Source organism: Epinephelus lanceolatus, chromosome 8 (genome assembly GCF_041903045.1).
Source record: "Epinephelus lanceolatus isolate andai-2023 chromosome 8, ASM4190304v1, whole genome shotgun sequence".
NCBI lineage: Eukaryota > Metazoa > Chordata > Actinopteri > Perciformes > Serranidae > Epinephelus > Epinephelus lanceolatus.
The window spans coordinates 20,455,877-20,481,828 of record NC_135741.1 but is presented as its reverse complement, the minus strand read 5'-3'; the positions used below and the strand labels follow the sequence as shown (position 1 = coordinate 20,481,828).

At 39.9% G+C, this 25,952-nt stretch overlaps 2 protein-coding genes across 2 annotated transcripts; both read right to left on the bottom strand.

Annotated features, from left to right (window-relative positions):
- Positions 1-1,065: 1,065 nt before the first annotated feature.
- On the bottom strand, positions 1,066-12,026 carry LOC117258096 (deoxynucleoside triphosphate triphosphohydrolase SAMHD1-like). Its single transcript, XM_033628591.2, has 10 exons — positions 11,480-12,026; positions 8,872-8,920; positions 7,602-7,738; positions 6,611-6,656; positions 6,145-6,281; positions 5,127-5,207; positions 4,868-4,972; positions 4,600-4,735; positions 3,086-3,134; positions 1,066-2,340 (listed from the first exon to the last, which is right to left on the bottom strand). Exons 1-10 carry the CDS (start codon positions 11,576-11,578, stop codon positions 2,313-2,315), a joined length of 867 nt encoding a protein of 288 aa, XP_033484482.2. The 5' UTR covers positions 11,579-12,026; the 3' UTR covers positions 1,066-2,312.
- A 3,520-nt stretch (positions 12,027-15,546) lies between these two features.
- On the bottom strand, positions 15,547-21,419 carry LOC117258095 (deoxynucleoside triphosphate triphosphohydrolase SAMHD1-like). Its single transcript, XM_078169973.1, has 10 exons — positions 21,244-21,419; positions 19,614-19,686; positions 18,999-19,159; positions 18,667-18,782; positions 17,787-17,857; positions 17,199-17,369; positions 16,498-16,598; positions 16,194-16,302; positions 16,005-16,096; positions 15,547-15,861 (listed from the first exon to the last, which is right to left on the bottom strand). Exons 2-10 carry the CDS (start codon positions 19,635-19,637, stop codon positions 15,738-15,740), a joined length of 969 nt encoding a protein of 322 aa, XP_078026099.1. The 5' UTR covers positions 19,638-19,686; positions 21,244-21,419; the 3' UTR covers positions 15,547-15,737.
- Positions 21,420-25,952: the final 4,533 nt, after the last annotated feature.

Genomic DNA, 25,952 nt, shown 5'->3' with positions numbered 1-25,952 from the left:
GAGTATATTAGGGGAATACGTTTCAGGCAAATTGTAAAAGTTACCCACACCTTGGTTAATCTTTGCAGCTCTAATGGGGTGTATTATGTATAAGTAGCTGTTTTTATTTTTTATTCATAGCTGGACATTGAAGAGTGCGCGCGCGCGCGCGCGCGCGCGTGTGTGTGCATTGCACTATGTGGTGATGTGTTTATGCATACATCCTGTGCCATGGATCATCTCATGATTTTGACAGAGTTGTAAAGAAAATAAACTGTATTAGTCGTTAAAAAATACTCAAAGACTTTAATAAGCAGCAACCATAAAACCAATTAAAAGCCAAGTCCCAATGCCCAGTCCCTTTTACGTCCCAGTCCCTGTCTCAATTAGACGCCTGGTCTGGTTGCCAAGCAGTACTTTTTTTCTCTACGGGTTCTTCAGATGTTGGCTACCTCAAATTACTGTATGTGTCCATTCCTCAATTACCCTCAGATCAAAAGAATAGAAAGGTTTTTTGATAAAAAAAATGAATCCAAGTTGTGAGTATTGTTTTAACAGGACTGTGTCGGTATGCCAGGTGCTGTAATCCTCAAGTGTCGTAACTCTCTCTCTCTGATGTCTGTCTGTCAGAGCTAGATCGAATGAATGATTCATAATTAATATGTTATCTGAAGCCAAAATTTTATACAAGTAATATTCATACTGATTTAAATAAACAATTTGATTGTATTTTCCGATCTTTGCTGATTAACAGTTTTGTGTGAAAGACATTAAAGGCCTGTCCCAAATATAGCCCTGTTGACTTCAATGATTTAAGCAAATAGTAGCCTGGGCTATTAAATGAAGTTCTACAGTATATACCTAATTGAATTTCAAACACTCCCTAACACTTAAAGCACTGAAAGATTTCATTTTTTTATTAATATCCTTGAGGCTTTTTTTTTGCTTATACAGCATTTAACAATTTGTCCACAAAAGGTTTTTCTTTGACGACACATTGTTGAAACATTTAGCAGACACATAATCATCAGCAGGAAAACACCAATGTATGATGTCATCTGGGGGTGGATAAGTGAAACTGCACAATGACGGGAGAAAAAGAGTTTTATTTCAAACAGACAGGCATAATCTGTTATCAACCCATGTCAATAGGAATACAGTTGAAAGGCTCTAATAACCTTTGGTAGGTTTCTCTTTACAGACCCATCACATATTAAGAATCTGATACATTTTCACACCATTAGCAAAACACAACGATGGTTACATCAAAGAAAGCAAAGTGAGCTTTAAGGTATGACTACAGTGAGAAATAGTGATATATAATGTCATCATAATAGTAATCCTAATTATCTTATTTCATATTGACAGATTAAACACAAAGTGCTTCCCAAGAGCCAGTTTTAAAAGATTGAAGATGTGTGTGAAGCATCCACCTTTTAAAATAGCTTCTTTGCATCTCCATATTTGAAACATTGTCTACGGCTACATATACAGTCTACAGAGACATGGATGAAAGCCTGGCTTGACTGGTTAGCAGAGACAACTGCAGGGCAGTAAATCTAGTCTGCATTTGTAGCGCCCTCTAGTGCTCGATTTGAATGAGACTTTCAGGGTATGTTTCAGGTACCTGCACTGACATTCCTTAAAGTGTCATAATGATTGGCCTATTTCTGTGCTAAGCCACGCCCACTCAAAGTCTATTGGTTAGTTGTACAAATTGGACCTACAGTTTAGGAGGAGATGTCATAAATAGGTTTAAAAAATATTGAAAATGTAGTCAGGCAGATAGATGTCTGTGCCAAGTTCCATGTAAGTCAGACTTATGGTATAGGGGATTTTTCTTCAAAATTTTTTACCTTAAATTATGGCGCCCCAGTTTGGCTTATTGGGATCATATTTGTTGAGCAAGATTTGCACCAAACTTCCAGTCATGAGAGAAAATTGAATGTGTCTTTCAGCCCTTTGGGCTTGGAACCCTAATAAAAGATGCAAACAATATAAGAGACATTTCGCAAACAAATTAAAAGATGAACAGTAAATAAGTAATGATAAATGCAGTAGGTGAGCAAAGATACAGTAAAATGACCAAGTTGCAACCACAACACCAAAAACAACCTCTAATCAAAAATCACTCAAAGTCAAACTAATATTTGATTTGATTACCACATTAATTCACACAATTAACATCAAAACCAAACACCTTTAAATATGTCATGTCCCTACAACTCAGATTAACTCAATTTAACATGTTGGTAGTAAATCATAATAAACCAGTGAGTATCAGGGAGTGTTTGCCTTCTCTCCATCTGCCAAAACTTATTCTCCCTCTGGGATTAGCACTTGCGTTTCTTGGCCTTCCCCCTGCATGTAAAAAAAGACAGAGAAATGCATTAGTATTAACATGAGCAGATATGTACTTCATCATCACTGAAGCAGGGCACTGTACTCAGGGGTTGAAGTGGGGTTTGGCCTGGTGGGGAAGCCCCCAAATCCATAGGAGCAGTGTAGTGGAGAAAAATGATTCATCTCAAAATAACTGCCAAACTGATTTGTACTGTCACCTGCGGTGGACTTGTTTTCTTTTTCAACAGGCTTTATGATCCTCTGACCTTCTTTTAAGGCTGCTGTGGCTCTGGGCTGCATTCTACAATATATCAGCAGAGTTTACATGGGCTATCATTCAGTCAGGGCTGCTTTCCAAACCTTAGCCACAGTATCAACATGCAATTTGGCAAGTGATACTAAAGAGCGTCATCAGCTTAAATTCAAATTGATGACTGCTACCCTTGACCCAAGCTAACAGTGAGCATGGATACCAAAGCCTGTCCTGCATCAGGCCACATTAGTCCATTACTGTGAACTTTACCACAATACTGCAAACTACACAGTTACATAGCCTGCGTTTGTTCTAACTATCCAGTATTCTCACACAGACTCTGAATAACTCAAAAATGATGATCATTCATCTGTTGTTTTAACATCATTAGTTAACCTGATAACAAAATATTATGTGCATATCCACTGCTTGATAAAAAAAAAGATCATGAAAGAATTACATTACTTATGTAAGCTTTAAATTTCCTCCACTTTATCTGAACATTCTTACCTGTGAGGATCTTCTGTCGTCCTCCTCTTCTGTGCTCCCATTGCTCCATCTTTGAGAGAGAAGTTATCACACATTAACATTAATAATGTACTTTCTAACATGAGGACACTTCATGCTTCTCATGATATGATGCTGACAGGGAGGGCAGACAGACCAGGGAAGGAGGGACCTTGTAAGGGGTTTGTGACAGTCATTGCCAGCACGGTTGAACTAGACTATAATTAGTGTCCCCCGGCTGTCTGTGGCAAGTGCTGCTTGCGATGTCCATCAGAAACCCCCTTAGCAGGGCCTAGGGATGGCCGATACTAAACTTTTGAAATTCAATATGTTACAGTTTTAACAATACCAACACAGATACTGATACTGGTCATTTCTGAACGGGTATGTGGGGTTTTTTTTTTCAAAATAAAAACTGTTTAAAAAAAGAAAAAAAGAAGAAATCACCACACTAAAAGACAAATCACATGACACATACCAGCCATTAATGACAAATTTATCACAAAAGTAAGTATGAGCAAAGTTAAATAAAATCTTTGTGCTAATAAGTGTAAGAAATAGTCGAGTGCGTGACCTATCACTTCAGGAAAATTCACCATTTTGTAGCTAGCTAAATGCTGACATCTGCACACATGAAAAGGATGAGCGTTAAGTGTGGGGGCGGGACCGTGGGGTGACATCACTGTCTGATTTGTTGAGTGTCTCGATGGCATCAGCTAGCAGGAACGCCAGGCTGAAGTGCACGAAAAATTATCTCGCTTTATATCATTATGTATGAAACTGCCAATAAGAAGTATTAACTTATTAATCCAAGCTGCTGAAACATGGATTGTTCCGGATTGTTCTTGCCCACCTCAGGCCCCACTGTACTGTACTGTACTGTAGTGTACTGTACTGTACTGTACTGTACTGCAGACTGTACTGCGGACTGCACTGGAGCTCAGGTTGAAAGTTAAATTTTTTGCCCACCTGCCTCTGTGGCTGGTGGATTCCAAACTCTACCAGCCGCTCAATAGACTACCATTGTTGTTTTGACTGGTGAGTGAAGCAAATCTAGCAGCCACTTGCATATTTTACCATAATTTGTTTCGCTAAACGATGAGCCATTCATTTTTGAAGCAAAAATGCCAAACATTTCTCAGGTCCAGCTTCTGTTGAAAAAATTTTGGACTGTTGGAAAAATCGAGCTATATGAAAATGTCAGCTTGGGCTTAAGGAAGCTGTTACATCATAGACCAAACTATTTTAGTCAATTAGTCAATGTGAAAAAAATCATTAGCAGCAGCCCTACACGGCACTAACTCCAGATCCAAGATCAGAGAGCAACTGAACTGCATTCAGATCTTGGAGCTCTGACAAGATGTAACATAAATATTTGCACCTTCCCTGCTCATGTGTCCATCCTAATACACCTAATGTAGTACAGACTACAGTATCACTGCCATTTAGTAGAACCTCAAGCCTGAGGGCCCCACACAGTACTTTTCTATATTTAACAGCCTAGATCCTAATATTACCTGTGGTACTGGGGCATTTGATTTGGCGCCACTTGGCAAACTGTTCCTTGGCAGCCTTCAGACTAGTTTCATCAGTCTTCTTACAGTAAACCCTGATCAGTGTCTCAGAAAAGCATGCTGGGAGAAGCTTGGAAACCTGAAAAAAATGACAGCAGCATAAATTTGAAAAAATTGACATAACAGAAGCTGCCTTATGAGGAAATACACACAAATGCATGCAACAAATGACTAAGATTAAAATTGCTGCTGCCATTGTTTTAGTTCTGACCTGCTCTTTGAAAATCTTGGTTGCTTTGGAAGGGTCGTCCTTCCCATAGAAACCCATCTGACTGATTGGGTCCTCGTTTTCCATCCCATAATCCATAGAAATGAACTAAAAGAGAAGGGAAAGACAGAGGCCTGATTTAATATTCACAAGTAAATGATGTCACAACAGAGTTAGACAACATCTTTCAAATTACATGATAATCATCAAAACCCAGGAATGAAAGAAAAGTGAAATAAAAATAATTAGACCAAAAACTCACTAAAACTTCAAAGTCCTCTGCTTTCAGCCCGCCCCCCTGAAGGGCTTCAGCCACTTCTTTTTTCCTAGCGGCCTCCGTCAGCTTAGGGAGGGAGGAGAAAAGAAGAGAAGTGGTAGGAGCAAGAGATTTGAAATATATTCTTTCACAATGACACACAATAGGAGCACATCCACATTAGAAAGTTAAATTTAAAATGCACATATTTGTTTTGTGGTTTTGGCTCTGTCCACTCTGAAACAGCCAGCGTGCTCACCCCAAAACCACGGATTCTTTTCCATAAACTTTAGTCAGTGTGTATAAATCTAAATATAAATATTTCACTGTGGAAAAAGGAGCTTCACATAATGATGATGTAATAAGACACAATAACACAAAAAGAATTCTCGAAGCACCTGCAAAGGTGAGATGCACCTCTAATTGTGCTGCCAAGCAAAACATGTCTGGCTGATCCTGTGCTATTTGTATGAATCTCAATTAGGTAATATGCATACATTTGATGCAAAAACAAAATTGACCCTGTTTTATGGAAACGAGCCTCATTTCAAGTCCAATTCACAAAGATCAGAGCTAACAGCCACACACAGGCACAAATTTTGAAATTGCTCTTGCTAGCATCTTCAGAGAGTCAGTGGTGACTTAAGCGCACTAACTGACTGAGATATTAAATCCCAAATACAGTTTCTCTCTGTCACATTTCAGTTTCTTGCCTTAAGTTATGAGGAATGCTTCTGCATCTTTCTTTTTCTCTCCGCTGTTATTCTGCCTACTGTGCTATAGACAACATTTATACACTGCCACATGGATAACTCCAATCAGATGCCAAAAAAAGGTAAATTGCACTCAGCTGTAAAACTGTATGATGTGCTTGTGCTGTGATATTATTAGCGCAATATCGTCTGTGAATTGGACCTTGAGATGGAGCAGATAGCAGTTGCAGTGTTATCATGGCTACAATTAAATAGATTATGTCAAACAGAAGTGTAATGAAACACTGGCACACAAAAATATTGCTGCACACCTTGGTTTGGTTTGGATCTAGGTCCTGGATTTCACCTAGAAACCTGTAGTGTTTTCGAGAGATGATCTTGTGTAGAATCCAACATGCTTCAGCCAGCCGGGGGTAGGACGAGTTGAGTATTTCTTCAACCACAGTTTCTGAACAAACAGCAGGGTTCATACAGACATTACAAAATGAAATCCAAGGGTTTGCAAGTATATTTTCAAGGACTGTTATTTTCATGTTCATGGACGTTAATCAAAGCAACTAATTTTCCAATATGATCTTTATTAACGTTAAATAAATGATGTGAGCATTGTTTAACGTCCCCATTTACCAGCTTGCAGTCCTCTTCCCTGCCTTTTTAGTGCACTATTGCCAACTGAAACTTGTCATTTTCAGACTTTGATCTTTGTACAATCAAACCTACAAGATATTGCTTGTTTATCAGTGTGATTAAGAGGTGCAGGTGGGAGGATTTTGTTACCATCTGGTTCGTTCTCCAGAGCCAGTTCCTCTCTCCAACGATCAAACTGCTCCAGAGAAAGGGAGGACAAAGGGTGAGAAGTGGGAGGGACAAAAGATTTGAGATTTATCTGATTTTGCCAACAGTAAAAACGCATCTTTGTTTCTTGGTTTCAGCTCTCTGTCCACACTACACAATTTTTCTGACTGCAAAAACAAGCTTTTCCTTAACATATAAACATTAAAACACCAGATACATATGTAAATGACAGCAGCTGTATTGACTGTATTAAAATAGGTTGTCACAGGAGGCAGGAGGTAACTGAAAGCAGGTTCAATGGGCTGGCACTCTGCAGAGTAACCAGCTGTGTCTGTAGCCCAGTCAGAGGCAGGGGCTGTATGGAAGTTCACAGGACAACTTTATCATCTTGATTTCATCAGACAATGTTTCAACCATAAAATAATGACTTGTCAGGCCTGGTTTCTGTCCCACACCTTACCAGATGTTGCCTGTGATGTGCAGTTTGGTTGTTTGCTAACTAAAAAGAGGATGAAGCCATTTAGCTGTTTGTTTTGTTACAGTTTCACTGTGGGCAGAGGTCTCTATGAAAACAAATAGCAAATGTGTGGACACAAGTCATTTTCACACAGAAATACTGTGTTTTTAAAAATGCTGGCTTGGTATGTATGTAGTCTAAGTGGCATTTGGTCCCATGATTTTGCTTACACTGCTATCAAATCCTCTAAATTCTATTTCTAGAAATTATGACTGGTTGGAATTTGTTGTAGTTCATGTGAAATCCAAGCGCAACACCCAGAGAGGCAATATAAAATGAAAGAGGCACCAGAAACAAGCAATCTGCACTTATCAACCACAAAAGCGGCACAACATTCAGCTTTGTTACAACAAAATCTGCTCTCATAATATTAAGTGTCCTCATAGCTTCAGTGAAAAAGATAATGCGTCTAACAGAAATGTGACGGTACAGACACACAAAGACACTGATGCATACCTGGGTGGATTTCTCAGAATTCTCTTCCCTCAGAAGATTGGGGAGGATTTTAGAGATAATCTTGTGTAGTTCCCACCTCGATTTAGCCAGCTTCTCAGAGGAAGAGTTGAGCATTTTTTCAATCACAACCTCTTCAGCTGAGTAAAAATAAACCAAAGACAAGGTCAATATCATTCATAGTGTTTCACAAATAAACAAATGACATCATAAACTGAGAGGCATAATTTAACAATATAAACATGTGATAAAATTAATTCTGCTTCATTTGTTTGTTGTTAACAATGAAAAACAAAAAGATTAATCTTTAGCAAATTGCTACTGTTCTCAACTGACCATTTGCTAAACCCCATAGTCCATTTAGAGCTGAGCAACAGTAACTAGGCTCAACAAGTTTAGGATTTCTCCATGTGCTGAAGCAATGTGCATAGGGCTATAGGGAGAGCATTACTCTGCATTTATAGTTTGGAGGGTTGTGTCTTCCTTTAGCCTTTAACCAATAACACAAGTGTAAAAGTGTAAGGAAGAGATTAAACAGAGTGTTTAATGTACCTGCAATTATTAGCATGTCCTGCTAACTAGCTGGCTACTACCATATGAGAGACGTGGTCATGACTCTTGTGTGTGTAAATCTTTAAATATTGAGGTCCCTGAAGTTCCCAAGAACAAGAAGAGTGATTGTCAAGTGTTAGGTATTTGTGCCCCTCCTTGTGTGTATCAGTCTCAGTGTTAAATTTTTAAATTGTCAAGCTGTGAAGCACAATGGATGAGGCCAAAGACAGCGATCCTGTCATGTTACAAATCAGATTACTTCTCTGAACAAGCAATGATTTTTAAATAACAGGAATGGATTTGAATCTCATAATTTTATGTGGGTATTTTTCATGTTAAAATGTTACCAATGAATAGTTTTTGCTGGGTATAGCATTGTTCTCAACTACATAGTCCCAGGTGCCCTGTGGAGTTTCATTGTAAACAAACAAAAGTTCTGTTTACATTCAGTGTTATCAAAAACTCACTGTGTGTATCCATGTGCTCTCACAAATGTGCCAAATCCACCTTTTCTTAAAAGTTTAAACCTGCATTGTTTACGTCCCTGTTTACCAGCTTGCAGTCCTCTACTTCCCTGCCTTTGTAAGTGCATCATTGCTGCCACCCATAAAACTGAAACTTGTCATTTTTAGACTTTGATTTCTGTACAAATCAAACCTACAAGACATTGCATGTTTATCAGTGTGATTTAGAGGTGCAGGTGGGAGGATTTTGTTACCACCTGCATCGTTCTCCAGAGCCAATTCCTTTCTCCAACGATCAATCTGCTCCTAAGGACGGGAGGAAAAAGGGTGAGAAGTGGGAGGGACAAAAGATTTGAGATTTATTTGATCTTGACAACAGACAACATCTTTGTTTCTTGGTTTCAGCTCTCTGTCCACACTACTACACAATTTTTCTGACTGCAAAAACAAGCTTTTCCTTCATGTATAACATTAAAACACCAGATACATATGTAGATGACAGCAGCTGTATTGGCTGTATTAAAATAGGTTGTCACAGGAGGCAGGAGGTAACTGAAAGCAGGTTCAATGGGCTGGCACTCTGCAGAGTAACCAGCTGTGTCTGTAGCCCAGTCAGAGGCAGGGGCTGTATGGAAGTTCACAGGACAACTTTATCATCTTGATTTCATCAGACAATGTTTCTACTGTAAAATAATGACTTGTCAGGCCTGGTTTCTGTCCCACACCTTACCAGATGTTGCCTGTAATGTGCAGTTTGGTTGTTTGCCAACTAAAAAGAGAATGAAGCCATTTACCTGGCTTAGTGTATATGTAGGGTAGTCTATGTGACGTTTGATGTTATGATTTTGGAATCCAGGCACAACTCCCATAGAGGCAATGTTAAATTTAAAAAACAACAGAAACAAGCAATGCGCACTTAACCACATAATAAGCATTACATCCAGCAGCTTTCTATGACCTGACGCTGAAGCTGTGGGGCACATGGTGGTCTTTCTCTCATCAGATGCTAACACTACTGGAGTATATCCCTCATCTGTAATAAATCAGTCCTGTTAATCACTGCCATTTTAATCAGGTAGGTCTGTTTCATCCTTGTCAACCTCACTGGTGCCTTCCTGACTGTCTCTGACGTATATAACAAAGAAAAAACTATGAACCAGAGAAAAATGTGCTGAACTGTCCCAGGAGCATCTTTGCACAGCCTGCACCTGGGGTCCTATCTGGTGTGGCTGTCAGCGGTACATGCCATCAAGGGGCTTGTCCTTTCATGATGGTTCATCCTTGGGCTTCTGCTGCCTGAGAAATTCACTTAGCAGTTCATCTTTGGGGGTCATCTTCCTGATGTATTCCTGGATCTTGGTTTTTTCGTCCTGGACAGTGGCTCCGACGCTCATGAGTCCTCAGCCTCCCTCGTTCTACTTAGTGTACAGTCTCAGGTTGCTGGACTTGTGATGAAACCCTCCATATATTGTGAGAGGCTTCATTGTCTTGATATCAGTGGCCTCTATCTCCTCCTTTGGCCAGCTTATTATATCAGCGGGGAATCTGATGACAGGCAGGGCGTACGTGTTGATCAGAAACATGCTCACCAGTAGCCTGCTGGAGGTCATTTTGTAGGGTTCAGACAGTGCTCCTCCTGTTCCTCCTCGCACAAAGGAGCAGATACTGGTCCTGCAGCTGGGTTAATGCACTTCTACAGCCCTGTCCAGCTCTCCTCGTGTAACGGCCAGTCTCCTGAGACACTGCACGCAGCTGCACGCATGTGCCATCCTGGAGGAGCTGGACTACCTGTGCAATCTGATTGGGCTGCAGGTACCACCTCATGCTACCAGTTCACTAGCAGAACACAAAACTAGAGAGGAATCAGCCAGGAAGGATAAGGAGAGAGCAACTGTCACACCTGTTGCCACTTTCATGTGCACCAAAGCAGGTGACACTGATTCACAATCACTTGTACTTCCTAAATGGACATATTTGTGTGGTGTTTCTCAAAGTCACACGTTTTGAAGACCCCCTTAATTTTGAATGGTGTTGGACATCTAGTTGTCTCATAGCTGAAGCCACTCACATCCTCTAGGCAAATCATATGCCCGCTTGTCTTCAGCTCCGTCATTGGCTGCCATAAAACTTCGTCCCAATGGCTTTGCCCCCACAGTGGAAGTCCCTGTTGTCCAAGATATTTTATGGATCGAAAAAGCAGCTTCAGAACTCTCCTGGCAATTTTCTGGTCTTTCTCAGCCTTTCCGCACTATTGATTAGCTCTGTTCTCTACTACATTCATAATAAGCTCCAGAATCTGCAAACCTCTCCAAGTTTAGCTGACCCCTGGATGACTCTGACCCTTGCACATTGACCTGACATGATGAAGTTGTCACATCAGATAAGAGGAATTAATTAAATTGCCACATTTTAAACAGATTTTTTCCCAAATATTTTCTGACCTTATCATATCCTGTTTAAATTTTCAGTGTCAGTGTTCAAACAGCCAATTCATTATGGTAAAATAGCCAGTGATTTACGGACTGTATTGTTCCACCTCCTGTCAATAGGGGGTGCTGCAGCACCCTCTGCACTCATGGGCCCGTTTGGTTTGGTTGTTTGAGCTGGACAGAGCAATTAGAATTCAATCGGACCTCAGTGTGGACAGTGGAGACACATGTTAATATCAAATGTAAATCAGTTTAATCAGGTTAAATCATATCTAGATACTATCTGGACATGAGATGCATCTAATGCAAGGTGTAAAGGGGGTCAAAATCTGCTCTTTACAGTCAGTTTTTGGTGTTCTCATAGCTACAGTGAAATAGATAACATGTCAAACAGAAATGTGATTCTATATCGGCACATAAAGACAAAAGTGCACACCTTAGTGGGCTCGCTGGGTTCCTGAGATTTTGCCGCTCTCACAATTTCTGAGAGGTTTTCAGAGATGGTCTTGGTGAGAATCTGCCTAGCCTCAGCCATCGTTGGGGAGTAAGAGTTGAGTATTTGTTCAAACACACGATCTACAGGAAAAACAGAGTGGAAGACAGGTGAGTAAGAGCAAACCAAAAAAAAAAAAAAGGAAAGATCACAAGATCATTTATGTTTAGCACCACCCCCCAAAGCTTGAAATATTCACTGTTGATTACTACTGAATCTCTACAGCCCAAACAATGCTATTCAGAACAGCCTTACTTCTCTGCTCTGCTCTTTATTGGATTTGATGACATTTACATGATTTTTACAGCCAAACATGTTACACTAGAGAATGTTAGTCAGTTTATTAAACACACCTGTTAGTCATTAACCTAATAGCTTGTTTCTGGAGATATTAATAGTAAAAACATAGTGTTTGAAAATAGAAACAAATCTCAAATCTAATCTCTGTCTTGCTTATTCAATATGTCTAGGCATCCACACAGGGTTATGTTATGATCTTGCATTTTTCCTGTAGTGCCGCAGGCATCACACACAAATACTATCATATAACATGTACCTCATTGAAATGACAGAAAGTTATGAAGATTTAAAGAAAAAAAAAAGACAGCTTACCACACAAACCCAATACTGTAACTAAACTGCTCATGGCCAAGAATATAAAATGCTTTCTATTGTTCTATTGAAGTAGGTCCACTGCAGGGTTGCCAATTTGCACGCTTAAGGCGTGTGACACACACTTTCACCCTCACTCTCATGCTCTCATTCTGCCCAAACAATTCTCACGCCTCTTGAACAGCAATGCGTTGGTTCAGGCATCGACTGGCCAGGGTCTTAAGCCCCAAGATGGCAGTGTTGTAATTTTGTAACTTCAATGAACAGAACAGAGGCAAGACAAGACAATCAGAGACAGTTTACAGTAAAATATGTGTAAATACCGGTGTCTCATTACAGGTCTGTCAACTGTTACGTCCAGAAGGACACTGTGTGATTTTGGGCTGTTGTGGCGATTTCTTTGGTCGTGGCTCTAAAACGATGGTCCTACATCGCACAGTGAGAGAGCTTTAAGGATGGCCGTTGACACAGTCTTGCGATCATTGTTATTAGTAACTTGCTGTCCTTGTTGGATAATGTCAGTTAATTCATCCAGGCAACAACTATCAGCCAGTAACAACTGGGTCACAACGTGTTTCTACAGTATCTGGACTCCCAAACTGCTCCTGATACTTAGGCTGCGATCACACAGAAAGAATTTTAGCAGCAGCTTTTTGTAATTGTATGTAATGAGGATGAAGCTTTTTGCTCACTGTTTTTTCATTGCTATGTGCCTCGTATTTTTGCGCTCTAGGTGCCTGGCGTTTTTTGCCTGAGTGCTCTGAACTCCTCGAGGTGAAATAACTTCAGCTCAGAGCAGAAAAGCACCTCATGTCATCTCTGCTTTTTTTCTATTGTCCAATGAGATTATTTAGGACATGGGCCTTCTGTTGTGGTCACAACAAGTTTACAGTTGGTAAACAATGGAGGTGAAACTGGTGGTGCTCGGTCGCTCGGCAGAACCACTGGACTCGCTGTGATCAGTATTCATTTTTGTTATGCTAGGCACGACGATGATGGACAAACTGCCCCAGAGTCATCCTGAAATACGTCTGGAAACGGCCATCATTGAGGCAAAGCTCCTGGACCAACTGGTGGTACTCCCCATGATCCACCCTCTTTTTTCAGGGTCTCATGTACCCACACAGATCACCGTTATCCTGTGCCCAACAGACTATTTACTGACAGCCTCTCACCCTCAACCAGAGCTACAGCAAGTACCCTCCACCTGTCCATTTCAGTAACTAGCTACTTATTACTGTGAAGTACATAAAATTGAAAAACGCTAGATTGATTGCACAGGAAGATTAGGATAAGGGGATGATGAGGTGGTTGCCTGGCAACAATAAAAAGGCACAGTAAGCGTTTTTTTTTTTTTTACCAGCGGCATGCGGTTCTGTATGATCGTGCTTTAGTCTGCAAGATATAAGGAATGCGTCAATGAGCCTCCCAGCTCGAGTCTTTGAACTGTTCACACATAGCCCTCATGCACAAATTTGCAAAGAGACAGGCTGAAACTTAGAACTACTTGCAATACAATGGTCTGCAACATTCTGAAAACCTGCCAGTTTATGCCAATGCAACTACATGAGACTGTGTATCGTCTCCCTGGCAACAACTCTCTGTGCTTCCTCTCTAACTTTTCAGGCTTATTTTGTGGCTAAATATGATTTGTAGATCCTTCAAATATGAATGATGATAGTTAAGATACTTGCTACTGTTGCATTTCTAGTCGTGGTGACACAGCAAAAATGTAAACAAAACAACCTGAGCTTCAAATGGAGTGTCTTCATAACATCTGTGACACAAAAATTTAAATGACCATTGATAATTAATCAGTCAAAGTGCATGACATGCACACATACAATGAGCAGCAGCAGCGACCCCCCAATATTGTCATAGCATCTGTAGGTAAGATGTGTTCACTGTCACGTTGAAATTGTAAGATAATACCAAGTGTCCCTATTGGTTTCTGAGAGATGCTTGATTGTGATTGGTCCAGAGTTTAACCTTTTAATACCGTGTCACGCAGTCACAGTTTGTATGAAGTTCCTGCATCAACCTTTAGCTTGTATGTCATCAGCCTGTTGATAAATGCTTGATGTTAAAGCACATCATTGTTTGGAATAATTTATATTGTGTAAAACAGGACAGACACAGACACAACGTGAGGATGGAGACCGAGAGAGACCTACGTGTAAACAGCCAAGGGAATGCAATGAAATGGACTACTTAACTCAGGGCTCAGTATATGACAGTTCTCAAACCAGTGGGTGATGTCACAGTAGCTACATCCATTATTTTATACAATCTATGGCAGAGACTGCATTGCTCTTACAGAGCTGTCAACTTTTCAGAAAACCTCGGAGTAAGATTTGAATGGAGTTGGGCAGGCCGCAATCTACTGGGGACCCTTTTTAGTGTCGCTACCATTCTAGGGATGAAAACATCAGATCACAGACATGGTCAAAATGTTTGGTCTGTCAAAAAAAACCTTTTTGGTAAATTTGGAAGAAGCTAGAGAGGGCAGGCTATATGCAGGAATCCTGAAGTTAAACCTTTTAAATTGTGTCACTGCTGTAACCAGTTAGAACTTGAAATGGTCACGAGGTCTTAAAATGTAGGCTATGAAAAGTTTCTTTCAAAAGTTCTTCACTTAAATTCACTACTAACTTTACACTGACTAAAGATAGCACGACTAAACATTCTAAACAGTAGTTCCTGACTATGACTAATGACAGCTGCTCTGTTGGAGAACCTCGCCGGTGCAATACAGTCTGTAAAATTGAACTTCTTCTCTGCCAGGCACAACTACCGATATATGCAAACTGATGTTACCCCCTGCAAAAAATAGCAAGCTAAGGTTCTGGAGCAGAATGTCGATCAGTATTATTTTTGACAGTGTGAGAAATAGCAGCATAGCGTGAGAGTTTGTGAAATCAGTCAGAATTTCATTTACATGACGTGCTGATAGCATGACAGTTGACAGCTCTGCTCTTGGTTTGTAGGAAGCATAGACTCTATGCTTTCTACTAGAGCGTATGCGAGGCAGGTGATACTGTGGTTTTAGCTGGCTAACGTTAGCTAACATTAGTTTGCATGCTAATGCAGATGAATTGCGAGATAGTTAACGTAGCAAAAACGTTTTTTGAGTAGAAAATATCAGCTAATTCACCCAGACTCCCCTCCTGATCAGCAAACCGAGAGAGATAAGAGTTAGCTTGCTAGCGCTAACTGAGTGTACAAGGTAGCTAATTGTAGCTCTGGTTCTCTTGCATTATGAAGTAAAAGTCCACTAAAAATAAATAAATTTGGCATTATAAAATAAAAGTCCCAATTATAAATTTTAAGAAGTAGCCTTTTTAAAAATGACTTATGTAAAGATAAAAGCATATATTATTTATTGATATTTACATTTACATTCATTGATATATTTATTGCCTAAGTTGTGTTTTTCAGGATGTATTTTATAGCCATACATATTTATTTCATAGGCAGATTTCTTTATTTATGTATTTATTTAATATTGAGTAAAATGGCACCCCATAGTATACCACCCATTTTTCCCTCTATTAATGTTTGAACACAAGCTTACAGCACACAGTGGTAGCTACAGAACTGTCAGCTTGGTGAAGGCCTCCATGTCATCTATGGCTGTGGAGAGAGTGAACATCTTCCCTCCCGATCCTTCAATCTGGATGTGCTCGTCTGCTTTTACAAAGGCCTCTGCAATCCTGGATAATCATATACAATATGTGATCACCTAATGTATATTAAACAAGAGAGTTAATTGTAAAGCAAATTAGATAAAATACGTCAGACAGCAGACAAAGCAAAATGTTGTTAGAGTCCCAACATGGGAAGGGTCAGTACTTACATATTCTCTATGATAGAGTGAACTCTGTGCTGACAGGCTCTTCTGTGGAGACCATTCCTTGTGTGGAACAAGTCATACAGATTGATCACCTCCTGTTAAAGAATTATGTGTATTTTAGTTACAACTAATCATCTAAACAGATTGCTGCTTCAAAAGCCATTGAAAGAGCAGATATAGCAAAGTCAGCACCTTGTCTCTGGTGCAGATGTGCTTCTGCCCGTCCACCTCACACACCCTGGCAAACTTTAGGAAGCGAAGATGGTCAAAGTTGTTCCGGATGCCCAGGTGGTAGCAGTCCCTGAGAGGAGACGGTAAAGAAATGTGTGAAGAAAATAGGCTTTTTATGGTAAACTAATCAAAGCACCCTGGAGATTGCTCCATGTTGTTGAAACAAGCACAATATTGTAATTGTGCAGAGTAAATAATGCACACTAGTTCACCACTTTGCATTACATAGTGAATTGTTCTACAGTGCCTATTCAACAAGCCTCACCTGGAAAGGTAGTCAAACTTGTCCACATCAATGCCATTTGTTTTGTTGGCCACAATTTCATAGAGGAAGGACTTGTCCTGTGGACGGCCTTTATATGGCCACTGCAGAGATGACAGCACATTGGTGGCATTAGACACTGGCTGCTGTAGCAATAATGATACTGAATGATTTCAGCTAATTGACACCTGTTTGACAGCTGATAGACACCTGTCAGAGTACCAATGAGGGATAACAGTGCATTTGAGTATGACCAGTGGAACAAGAATAATAGGAACATTAATTGTTGAAGTAAATAAAATAATCATCAATATTAGAAACAACAGTTGGACATAACGATGGAAATAACAGTTAAAGAGAACTGCAGATGTAATTTCACTGTTGCAAATATAATATGTTAGACTCTACAATCTGTACAGTCATAACTTTTGAGTTCAACTAGACATATTTCAAAGTAACAACAGCAGACAACAACAGCAGAGCTCTACGGTTGAGCTCCATCTCTGGTGAACTTGGTGAGTGGCGTTTGTTTATCTCTAAGGTAACGGATATAAAAGCAGGCGGGTCAAAGTTCAGGGCTTAATGTTATGAGAAAGTAATATGTCCCGACTGTGTTCATACTGCATGCAACAGAACGTATTTTTTAAGAGCAGCTGCAGCACCTACTAGAAGTAAAAAGATAAAGTATGCAATTCAGAACAAACCTCATCAACTGTCTTTGTCTGCAGTTCTCCCTGTCTTTTTTTGAGTGGTCCTGCAATCATCTCTTTGATGAAGGTCTGGTCCTGAGGCACCAGGCTGTACTTCTTCATCTCCTCCTCTAGGCCATTACATTTCACCAGGTGGTCAAACATCTGTACAGAGGCATCCTCATGCTGCAAGATACATAGATTCATCAATATATGAGAATTAATAGCAAAAATACAGACAGACAGACAGACAGACAGGGGATTCATTTTTATGAAAAACCCTTCTGATTCTTTTGATGTGAGGACCCTTACAGACTAAAATAATATGAATAACTTACAGAGTAATAGAGGAATGGACACATGATTTGAGGTAGCCAACAACCTGGTTTTATACATCCAAAGAACTTCTATAATAAAACATGAACTGCTTGAAAACCAGACCAGGCGTCTGATTAAGACAGGTGTTCATTTAACAAAATGTGTAGCCACACCGGGCTAGTGAAAGGGACTGGGTGTTTAATTGAGACAAGGCTTTTAATTGAAGTTTTACAGTATCTTATATCATGTCATATGTCAGGGACAACAGAAATAACAGTTTCTCACCTTCCACGTCTCTTCTGGACATGCCTTGGGGATGAACATCCCATCATACAGATGGGAAAAGGGTCCATGTCCTAGATATGGGAGATACCATAAAATAAGTCAAACTGTGAAGTGAAACATTTGTGAGTGTATCTTATCAGGCCTGTTTTATTTTAGGCTAGTATTAGAGACAGGCCTTTACTGATATTGATGATATTATAAAATTATGTTTTGTAATCTGCTGCAAATTACTGTTATTGTTGTTTGCATTATTTTCTTTAAAGCAACAACATACCAGTAGTCATGCCATACACACAGTTCCACTGTGTGTCTATAAAACATTAGTTTCCATCCAAATTCAGCACTAATATTAATTTCAGAATTTCCAGAAAAATTTGAGCATATCTGTTTATGATGATTTAAAGTGACTTTTTTTTTTTTTTACTTTTTTGGTGTAGCTACAAATGTGCGCCAACACTATAACTGCCTTCCAGGAGAGACTGTCTGAAAATGCTGTTGTACATTTAAACAATTGTGTACTTGCTGCAAATATTTCACAATAAGTGCTCTCCCACTTGGTCAAAGGGCACAATCTTTCACCTCTCCTGATAGGCGGTTAATCTGAATGACCTGCAGGAACTGTTGAGTTTAGCTCAACACTGAATAAGAAAATAAACAAACATTGAACATGTTCATGTGAAACATTGTTTTTAATGTCTGCCTTCATAAGAGACCAGCCTTCAGTTGTTAATGCCTGCCATACCCCTGACCATTAGGTGAACACTGGCTTTTATGTGACATTTTGTGGATAGTTACACTTTCATTTCCGCTCTTAATCACACCCAGAAAATACTATTTAAAACCTGTTACATGTAATAGTGAAAAAGAGTGTGTCACTCACCCAGGTCATGGCAAAGACCAGCAATCTGCACACAAAGGATGTCTCTTTCAGTGATGAGGAGTTCTGGCTGCGTTGCATGCAGAGCTTTTGCAAGTTCTCCTGCTAGGTGCCCCACCCTTTATCCCCACATACAGAACACAACAACAAAAAACGGGTTACACAATTACCACACGAGTATCCTGCTGCAAAACTGGAAACATCAACTTTTACTATACCTATACTAATGTGTTTGCTTTGGTTGTATCAGTTATATTAGGTGCTTTTCTTCCTGCTTTGGATTGTGATTTGCTCGGGACACAAAACTGTATCTATCTGATAATATGCGGACCTACCCAATAGAGTGTTCAAAGCGGTTGTGGGATGCTCCAGGGTAAACAAAGTAAGCCCCTCCAAGCTGCTTGATGTTTCGTAGTCTCTGGAACTGAGGTGTGTCAATGATTTTGACGAGTAGTGGGTGTAACGCCATATGCCCGTGGATGGGATCATTAAACACCTGGCACAGCACATAGAACAGAAACCAAGTCCTGTTATGTTTACAAGAGTACCAGTAAAACCAGAAGCAAACATGAAGCCAAAGCTACAGAGGAATGGCTGAACAACACCCTGACAGGATCACTGAGCATGTGATAGAACAAAATTCTATCTTATCTATGACCCAGGAGATACCAGTAGAGGTACAATTAGTGAACTAGAACTAGTTTTCCTTTATTGAGGGAGCAAGGCAACTATATATGATCCGTTGTGTTTATTCTTCTTGTTCAACAGAGATTTGCCAAGTGGTCTTTATGAAAATCACAAAAAACAACATAAATGTTTCCATTCAAATGAATGGCAGATGATTGGAAAAAAAAACATCTGAAAAGAGTTAAAATCACACCTCTTTGAGACCACACCAAACTGCTATACTTTGACATAGAAAATGTTTTAATTTAAACACGATGTGTTACCTTGTGCTGTCCTTGCTCTTCCATCTTCCAAAGCTTCCTGATACTGTGCTGGATTTTCTGGAGAAAGTGATTTCTATGGAAAAAAGAATGTACATAAGAGCACAGTAGGGAATGAGTTCAAGAAAGAAAAGTGAGGTGTGAAACAAAAATAAATCCAATGAGGTGAGTGTTCTTGCACTGAATTACTGCAACCACCTCAGAGAAATTTAAAATGCAACAATTAAAATATTGTTTATGTACTGTATGCTTTGGCTTAATGAGGCCATGCTACTTATTTAAATTTTTAAAACTGTGTAGAAATACTTTCCGTTTTTTCTCCTTTTTCAGCTTTTAGTTTAGGTTTTTTCGTCTCAAAATAGGCTGCAATTTTTTGCTATATGTAAACTGTAAAGACTGTTTCCATATTGTGATACAATGTGAATTTACTTTGTATCAGTATAGGATACAGTGCACATTTGTCTGTCCAATCCAGCTGGACTAAACTCACTTCCCAGAGTCTTACCTCAGATTAAAGTTACAGTTTTTCTTCACTGTATACACACATAGAGTAAAACTATGGACACAATTCTGAAAACTTGAAGCTCATGTATCAACACCAAGACTCCAGACTGCTGAACTTTGAGCACAATTCCATTGTTTTAACTCAAGTAGAGATTTTTAAATCACATTTTTGCATAATTTAGCACACTTTGTTCACCTGAAAAAATCTGGCCTGTAAAACAACACGCCCTTATTACAAGCTGGTCTGACTCACATCTCACCTGCTCAAACACAATTAGCAAAACACACCAATCCTGTGTCAGAGCATTACAAAGGCCTCAGGTGACTTCTGCTGTGTCAGAGAAAAATGGAGCAGCAGAGCGGAGAGGAAGGCCAACCAAAAAACATTTGTTTACAGTCAGATGAAAATCTTCGTATTACGTAACAAATAAATATCTGTTTTGTGACCTTTTTGTATTTGAGCACTTATTTCATCATCACATCCCCAGAAAGACATTCTTATCATTTCTTACTGTAGTGTTTCTCATTGTACTTACTCTATCACTTCAATTACTGTGAGTCTGGCCAAAACAGGTAACATCTGAGAATTCTTACGACTCTAAGTGTCAGCAGTGTCAACTATAGGTTTACAGTGTGACTCTGGGTTGTGAGTTTAGTCCAGGTGGAGATCATTTGGAGTTATGACCTAGATTGTATTAATGCAATGTTTATCTGATATATCCACAGTATTAAAAGTGTGTTTTGCCAACTGAGTTGAGGTGAGACGTAATTAGGTTGTGGTGTTTTGAAGGTCAGTGTATTCCATGTGAAAAAATGATACAATTTGTGCTTTGAGTTTTACAGAAATATAATTTAAATTTCTATTTGTGTGAAAACAATTGAACTGTGCAGTCTGGAGTCTTGGTGTTCAAACATGAGCTTTCAGAATTGTGTGCATAGTTTCATTTTATATTTTACATATCACATTGTACTTACTGTATCATGACAAATGACCTTGATATTTGTTACCACACTGCACAACACCAAAGCATTTCTTTATGTAAAAACAGTTCTCAACAGCTAACTTATTAAGGCCAGCAGTGAGATGGACACTAGTCATCAACTTATTTTACCAAACCAGAAAACCTACCTTTAAATTTATCCACCTATGTCCTCGTTCTTTGACTTGTAGGTACTCACAAGTTTCATCCACTTCCCATCAATCACAGTTCAATTCTTTGTAGCGTCTAGAGGTCGTAGCTGCGTTTGTCTTTTCTGATGTTGATATGACGAGCGCTGGCTATATCAGGATAGTCATGCGAATATTGTTATTGTATATCCAGCTGATCAAGACAGACTTGCACAACGACAGGGTTTAAACAACGCCGGCCTTTTATGTCTACGCCACACCTATCAGTTTGGTCACTGCCATCATATTAAAATTCTTTTGTGAAAAAAAAAAAATAAAAATTCTTTTGTGATTCATTACACAACAAAAACATTTCAGAGCACTGACTAATAAAACTGAAATAATACCTGCCCATAAACGCAGCAGAGGTAGTCCTACATTGAAATGTGTGGACACTGATTGTGCTAATGATTAAAGGTGCTGTATGTGCTGTATGTGAATCGGACTTGGAGCACTCAAAGGAGCAAACTTCACAGAAGAAAAAGAGACTCAAGATAAGTATAGGAAAATGCTCTTGCATAAGGCCCAGTGAGCCCAAGCATCAAGCCACAGCTACACAGGGATGGCTTTAAAAACACGCTGATGAAATCATTAAGCACCTGGCAGAACAAAAAGTTAGACACATCTATTTATGACCCAAAATAGTACCAGGAAAAACCACTCCCAGTTTTGACTTCATTTTATTTGGTTATCTTCATGCTGATGAAGCTTACTAGAATTTTTGAGAGAGTGCACAGGAGAGAAAAGGTGAGCATGAAAACGAAAACTTTAAAGAATCCAGAACTTTTTGTTTGGACCTTACTGCATTGTGGGTACATACTGTTATATCCCCGGTCTAGGGGAACCCAGACATAACATGATGTGTGACTCCCTACTCTTCCCACTCCCAAGAAAGGCCAAGGTTTAAAAACCTTCTGACTCCAAGTGGGCCAATCCGGTGTCAGCAACCTTCATGTGCCAGCCCAATCAGCATTCACCACCTGCCTCGCAACAACATATCAAGCTTCAACACATGCACACACTCTGACAGGAGGAGAGAGAACACCTTAAAGGTCACACAGATCAACACAAGGAAAATACTCGAAAAATAATGACCTGGGTCATAACAATACTAATAAGTACAGATAAAACTGATAACAACAGTCAGTTAGTTCCCTCACAGTATATTAAATGCACTGCCGCAATAACAGAGAGCAGGTGCCAGTCCTGCTCAATTTCTCCTCCACTGTGTTTACCTGCCACTGCACATAGGGCCAACCAGTCACACAAGAGTCACATGCTGGAGTGTTTACAGAGCCACATGCCAACACACTTAATGAATGATACATTTAAAACTGGTTTATCCATCTCATGATGAGTAAAACTGAAACTTAACTTTACTTTGTCGCCCATTTATCAGTAAAGAGTGTTGAACTTTACTAGAAACAGTTTCAAAGTAGCTGTCCAATGCTGCTGAACTGTAACTGTCCGCAGTGATAAGATGCTGCAGACTCCTCAATGACCCCCAAAATAATACCTCTTTATCTTTTTTCATCACTTTTTTTATCTTCTAATTTACCACAATGTTATCTTGTGTGTGCAGGATAAAATTCCATCTTTTAGGACGCCTGGGCATGAGGATGTTGCTTTGGTGGAGTCTAATCTCACCAAGTACATGTTTTGAGCTACTTGTTCTTTCATTTAGTGTTCCCATTCTGCGTTACTTTATACTTTCACTTCACTTCATTGATCTGACTGCTGTAGTTACTGCTTCATGTGGAGATTTTACATACAAAACACATGGTTAGTTTAAAGAAAGGTGACACACTGTTATAGATTCAACCACCCAACAGTCTATAAAGTGGTTAAAATTTGCTCCACCTCAACCAACTACAACATTAAAATGCTGCGTACAGATTAAAGGTAGGGTCTGGAGGATTTTCCAGTTGCTGTTTGTAAACACACATTCAAATTTGGCCCCTCCTATCAGGCTCAACTCTCCCAGGTGTACGGAGCCCGGAGGTATGGAAGAAGGCTTCACAGAAGAGGTTCAGGCAAGGCTCGCGCTGGTGCATGCTCGGACACGCTTGGGCATGGCACCTGTGCTCTCTCATTGGCTGGGGAAATCTCCACCCAGAAGCGGTCTGAGCTCACAAAAACATCAAAATACAGTTAAAGGGCAGGAGCTCTGCAAACAGAGTCACCACCACACACGAGTAGACGCCCATAGGTGATGATTAAGCAGGATTTCATTTGTATATGTCTATATTTTGTTTTGTTTGAAAATCCTCCAGATCCTACCTGTAATGTAGACATGTTTATACATGTTTGTGTTTATTAATACTAGTCAAAAAAATTAAACAGAAGGACTTGAATGGGGATGTGACAAAAAAATAAGACTGTACTGATGAACTGGAAAGTGTTTTACATTAAGTATAATAGGTGTGAGATATGATATTTCTGATGTAAAGATAGTGTGATGGAGTATAGCCAGAAGAAGACGAGTGAAACTTAAACTAGAGAGTTTTCCCTTTGATATCGCTCGTAAAATTACATCATCACTGTTTGGTCATGTTGGGTAAGATTTATTCCCCTAATTCGTCTGGTATTTAATTCACTAGATGTGTCCAAACAGACATTCCCATCAAGGTATGTATTCGTTTTTTTATGCCTCCGCACCAGTGTTAGCCGTGGCCGGAGGCATTATGTTTACGAGTTGTCCTTCTGTCTCTCTGTAGCTACACCCCATTCTCATGAACACAGTATCGTCACAACGCCTTGAGGGAATTGCCTTAAATTTGGCACAAACATCCACTGGGACTAAACGATGAACTGATTAGAATTTGGTGGTCAAAGGTGCCTGTGACCTTACAAAACATGAGAAGGGAAGAAGGGGAGACATTTGGTGACACTAATATTGGCTGAGCCTCGAATGTTTACAACATCTAGCTCCACCCCTGGTATCACTTGTTTTTTCTTTCAAAATTTTCCCTTATTTCCAATCAGCAGTATAATGATAGAGTATGTTGTGACTCTGACTAATAAAACATTACCAATTACCAATTTACTTTGGCTAATACTTCACTGCATTTTGAAAGCAGAATTCGTCGACGACCTTTTTCTCAACCACGTTTATTTTGGCAGCTTGTCTTCGCAGAGTCAAATTATTAGTACAAAATATAATAAACTAATATTTTTATGTATGTTTGTTGATTAAAGGATAACTTTGGTATTTTTCAACCTGGGCCCTATTTCCCCATGTGTATGTGTGCGTATGATTCATAGGTACAGCTCGTTTTAAAATTGGTTCAATATTGAGGGAGGCGGATGCAGCTGGGAGCCGCAAAACGAGCTAAAAGGGTAGATATGGGGGCAAATGCGTCCCGTATAAGTTTGCGCATTAAAATTGCTTTTTTTCACCACTGACCGGTTCAGATCGCCAGTGCTATCTGTGATGTCATCTCGCGAGAGCTTTGCTTGTTGCCAGAAGAAAACAGAGGAGCCATACTGAGCGCCGCTCAGAGTGGCGCTGGTTGTCCCAGAGTACAGCTGAGAGTTTTACTGCATCGACTGAAAACAATGGTTTGTGTTTGTGCTTATCCGATTTGCAAGAACAGGATGTCGCGCAACACACCGTCCAGCTTTCATAGACTGCCTTTGTCAGACTGCGAGATGCTGAAGTTGTGGCTAGTTGTGCTACAAATGGATGCTAACACTCCTGTCCAGACACTGCGCCTTACAGACCACCGGGTCTGCAGTGCTCACTTCTCCCAAGATGACTACTGCCAGCCGAAGAAGAGAAGACATCCAATCCCGAAACACCTCTTCCTCAAGAAAACGGCTGTCCCACGAGTAGAGAGAGCTACAGACACAGTGGAGGTAATGTTATATAAACAATGTTCGAAACGCTTAGTATGCTATTTACAGAGATAGCACTGGCGATCTCAACTGTTCAGTGGCGAAAAAAAGCACTTTAAATGCGCAAACTTATACAGGACGCATTTGCCCCCATATCTACTGTTTTAGCTCGTTTCGCGGCTGCCGGCTGCATCCGCCTCCCTCAATACTGAACCAGTTTTAAAATGAGTTGTAGCTATGAATCATACGCACACATACACATGGGGAAATAGGGCCCAGGTTGAAAAATACCCAAGTTATCCTTTAAGTTACCCAGCAGTGCAGCGCTAAAGTGAGATACCCTGGAGCTATGTTTGATTCGAACCTTAGTTTTGAACCACATATTAGAGGTACAACCAAAACCAGATTTAATCATCTTAAGAACATTGCCAGAGTACGACTGCTTCTCTCTCTCAGGCCAACACAGACAGAGACACTGATGCATGCTTTTATCACCTGCAGTTCTTACAAAACTCGGCTGCACGTGCATTGACGTTGGCCACAAGAGAGCACACATTACACCAATTTTAAAGTCCCTGTCCCTGCTTCTTGCGAGCTTCAGAACTGATTTTAAGATCCTTGTTTTGGTTCATAAAGCTCTTAATGATCTTAGTCCTACTTACTTATTATATTTGCTTTTATCATATGAACCCTCTAGCACCCTCAGGTCCTCTCAGTGTGGCCTTTTAATCATCCCCAAAGTTGGAACAACAACCATAATGAGGCATCATTTCATAACTATGGTCCACGATGATCACTCCTCCTGATGACCTGAGGGCCGCAAAGAGTTTTTA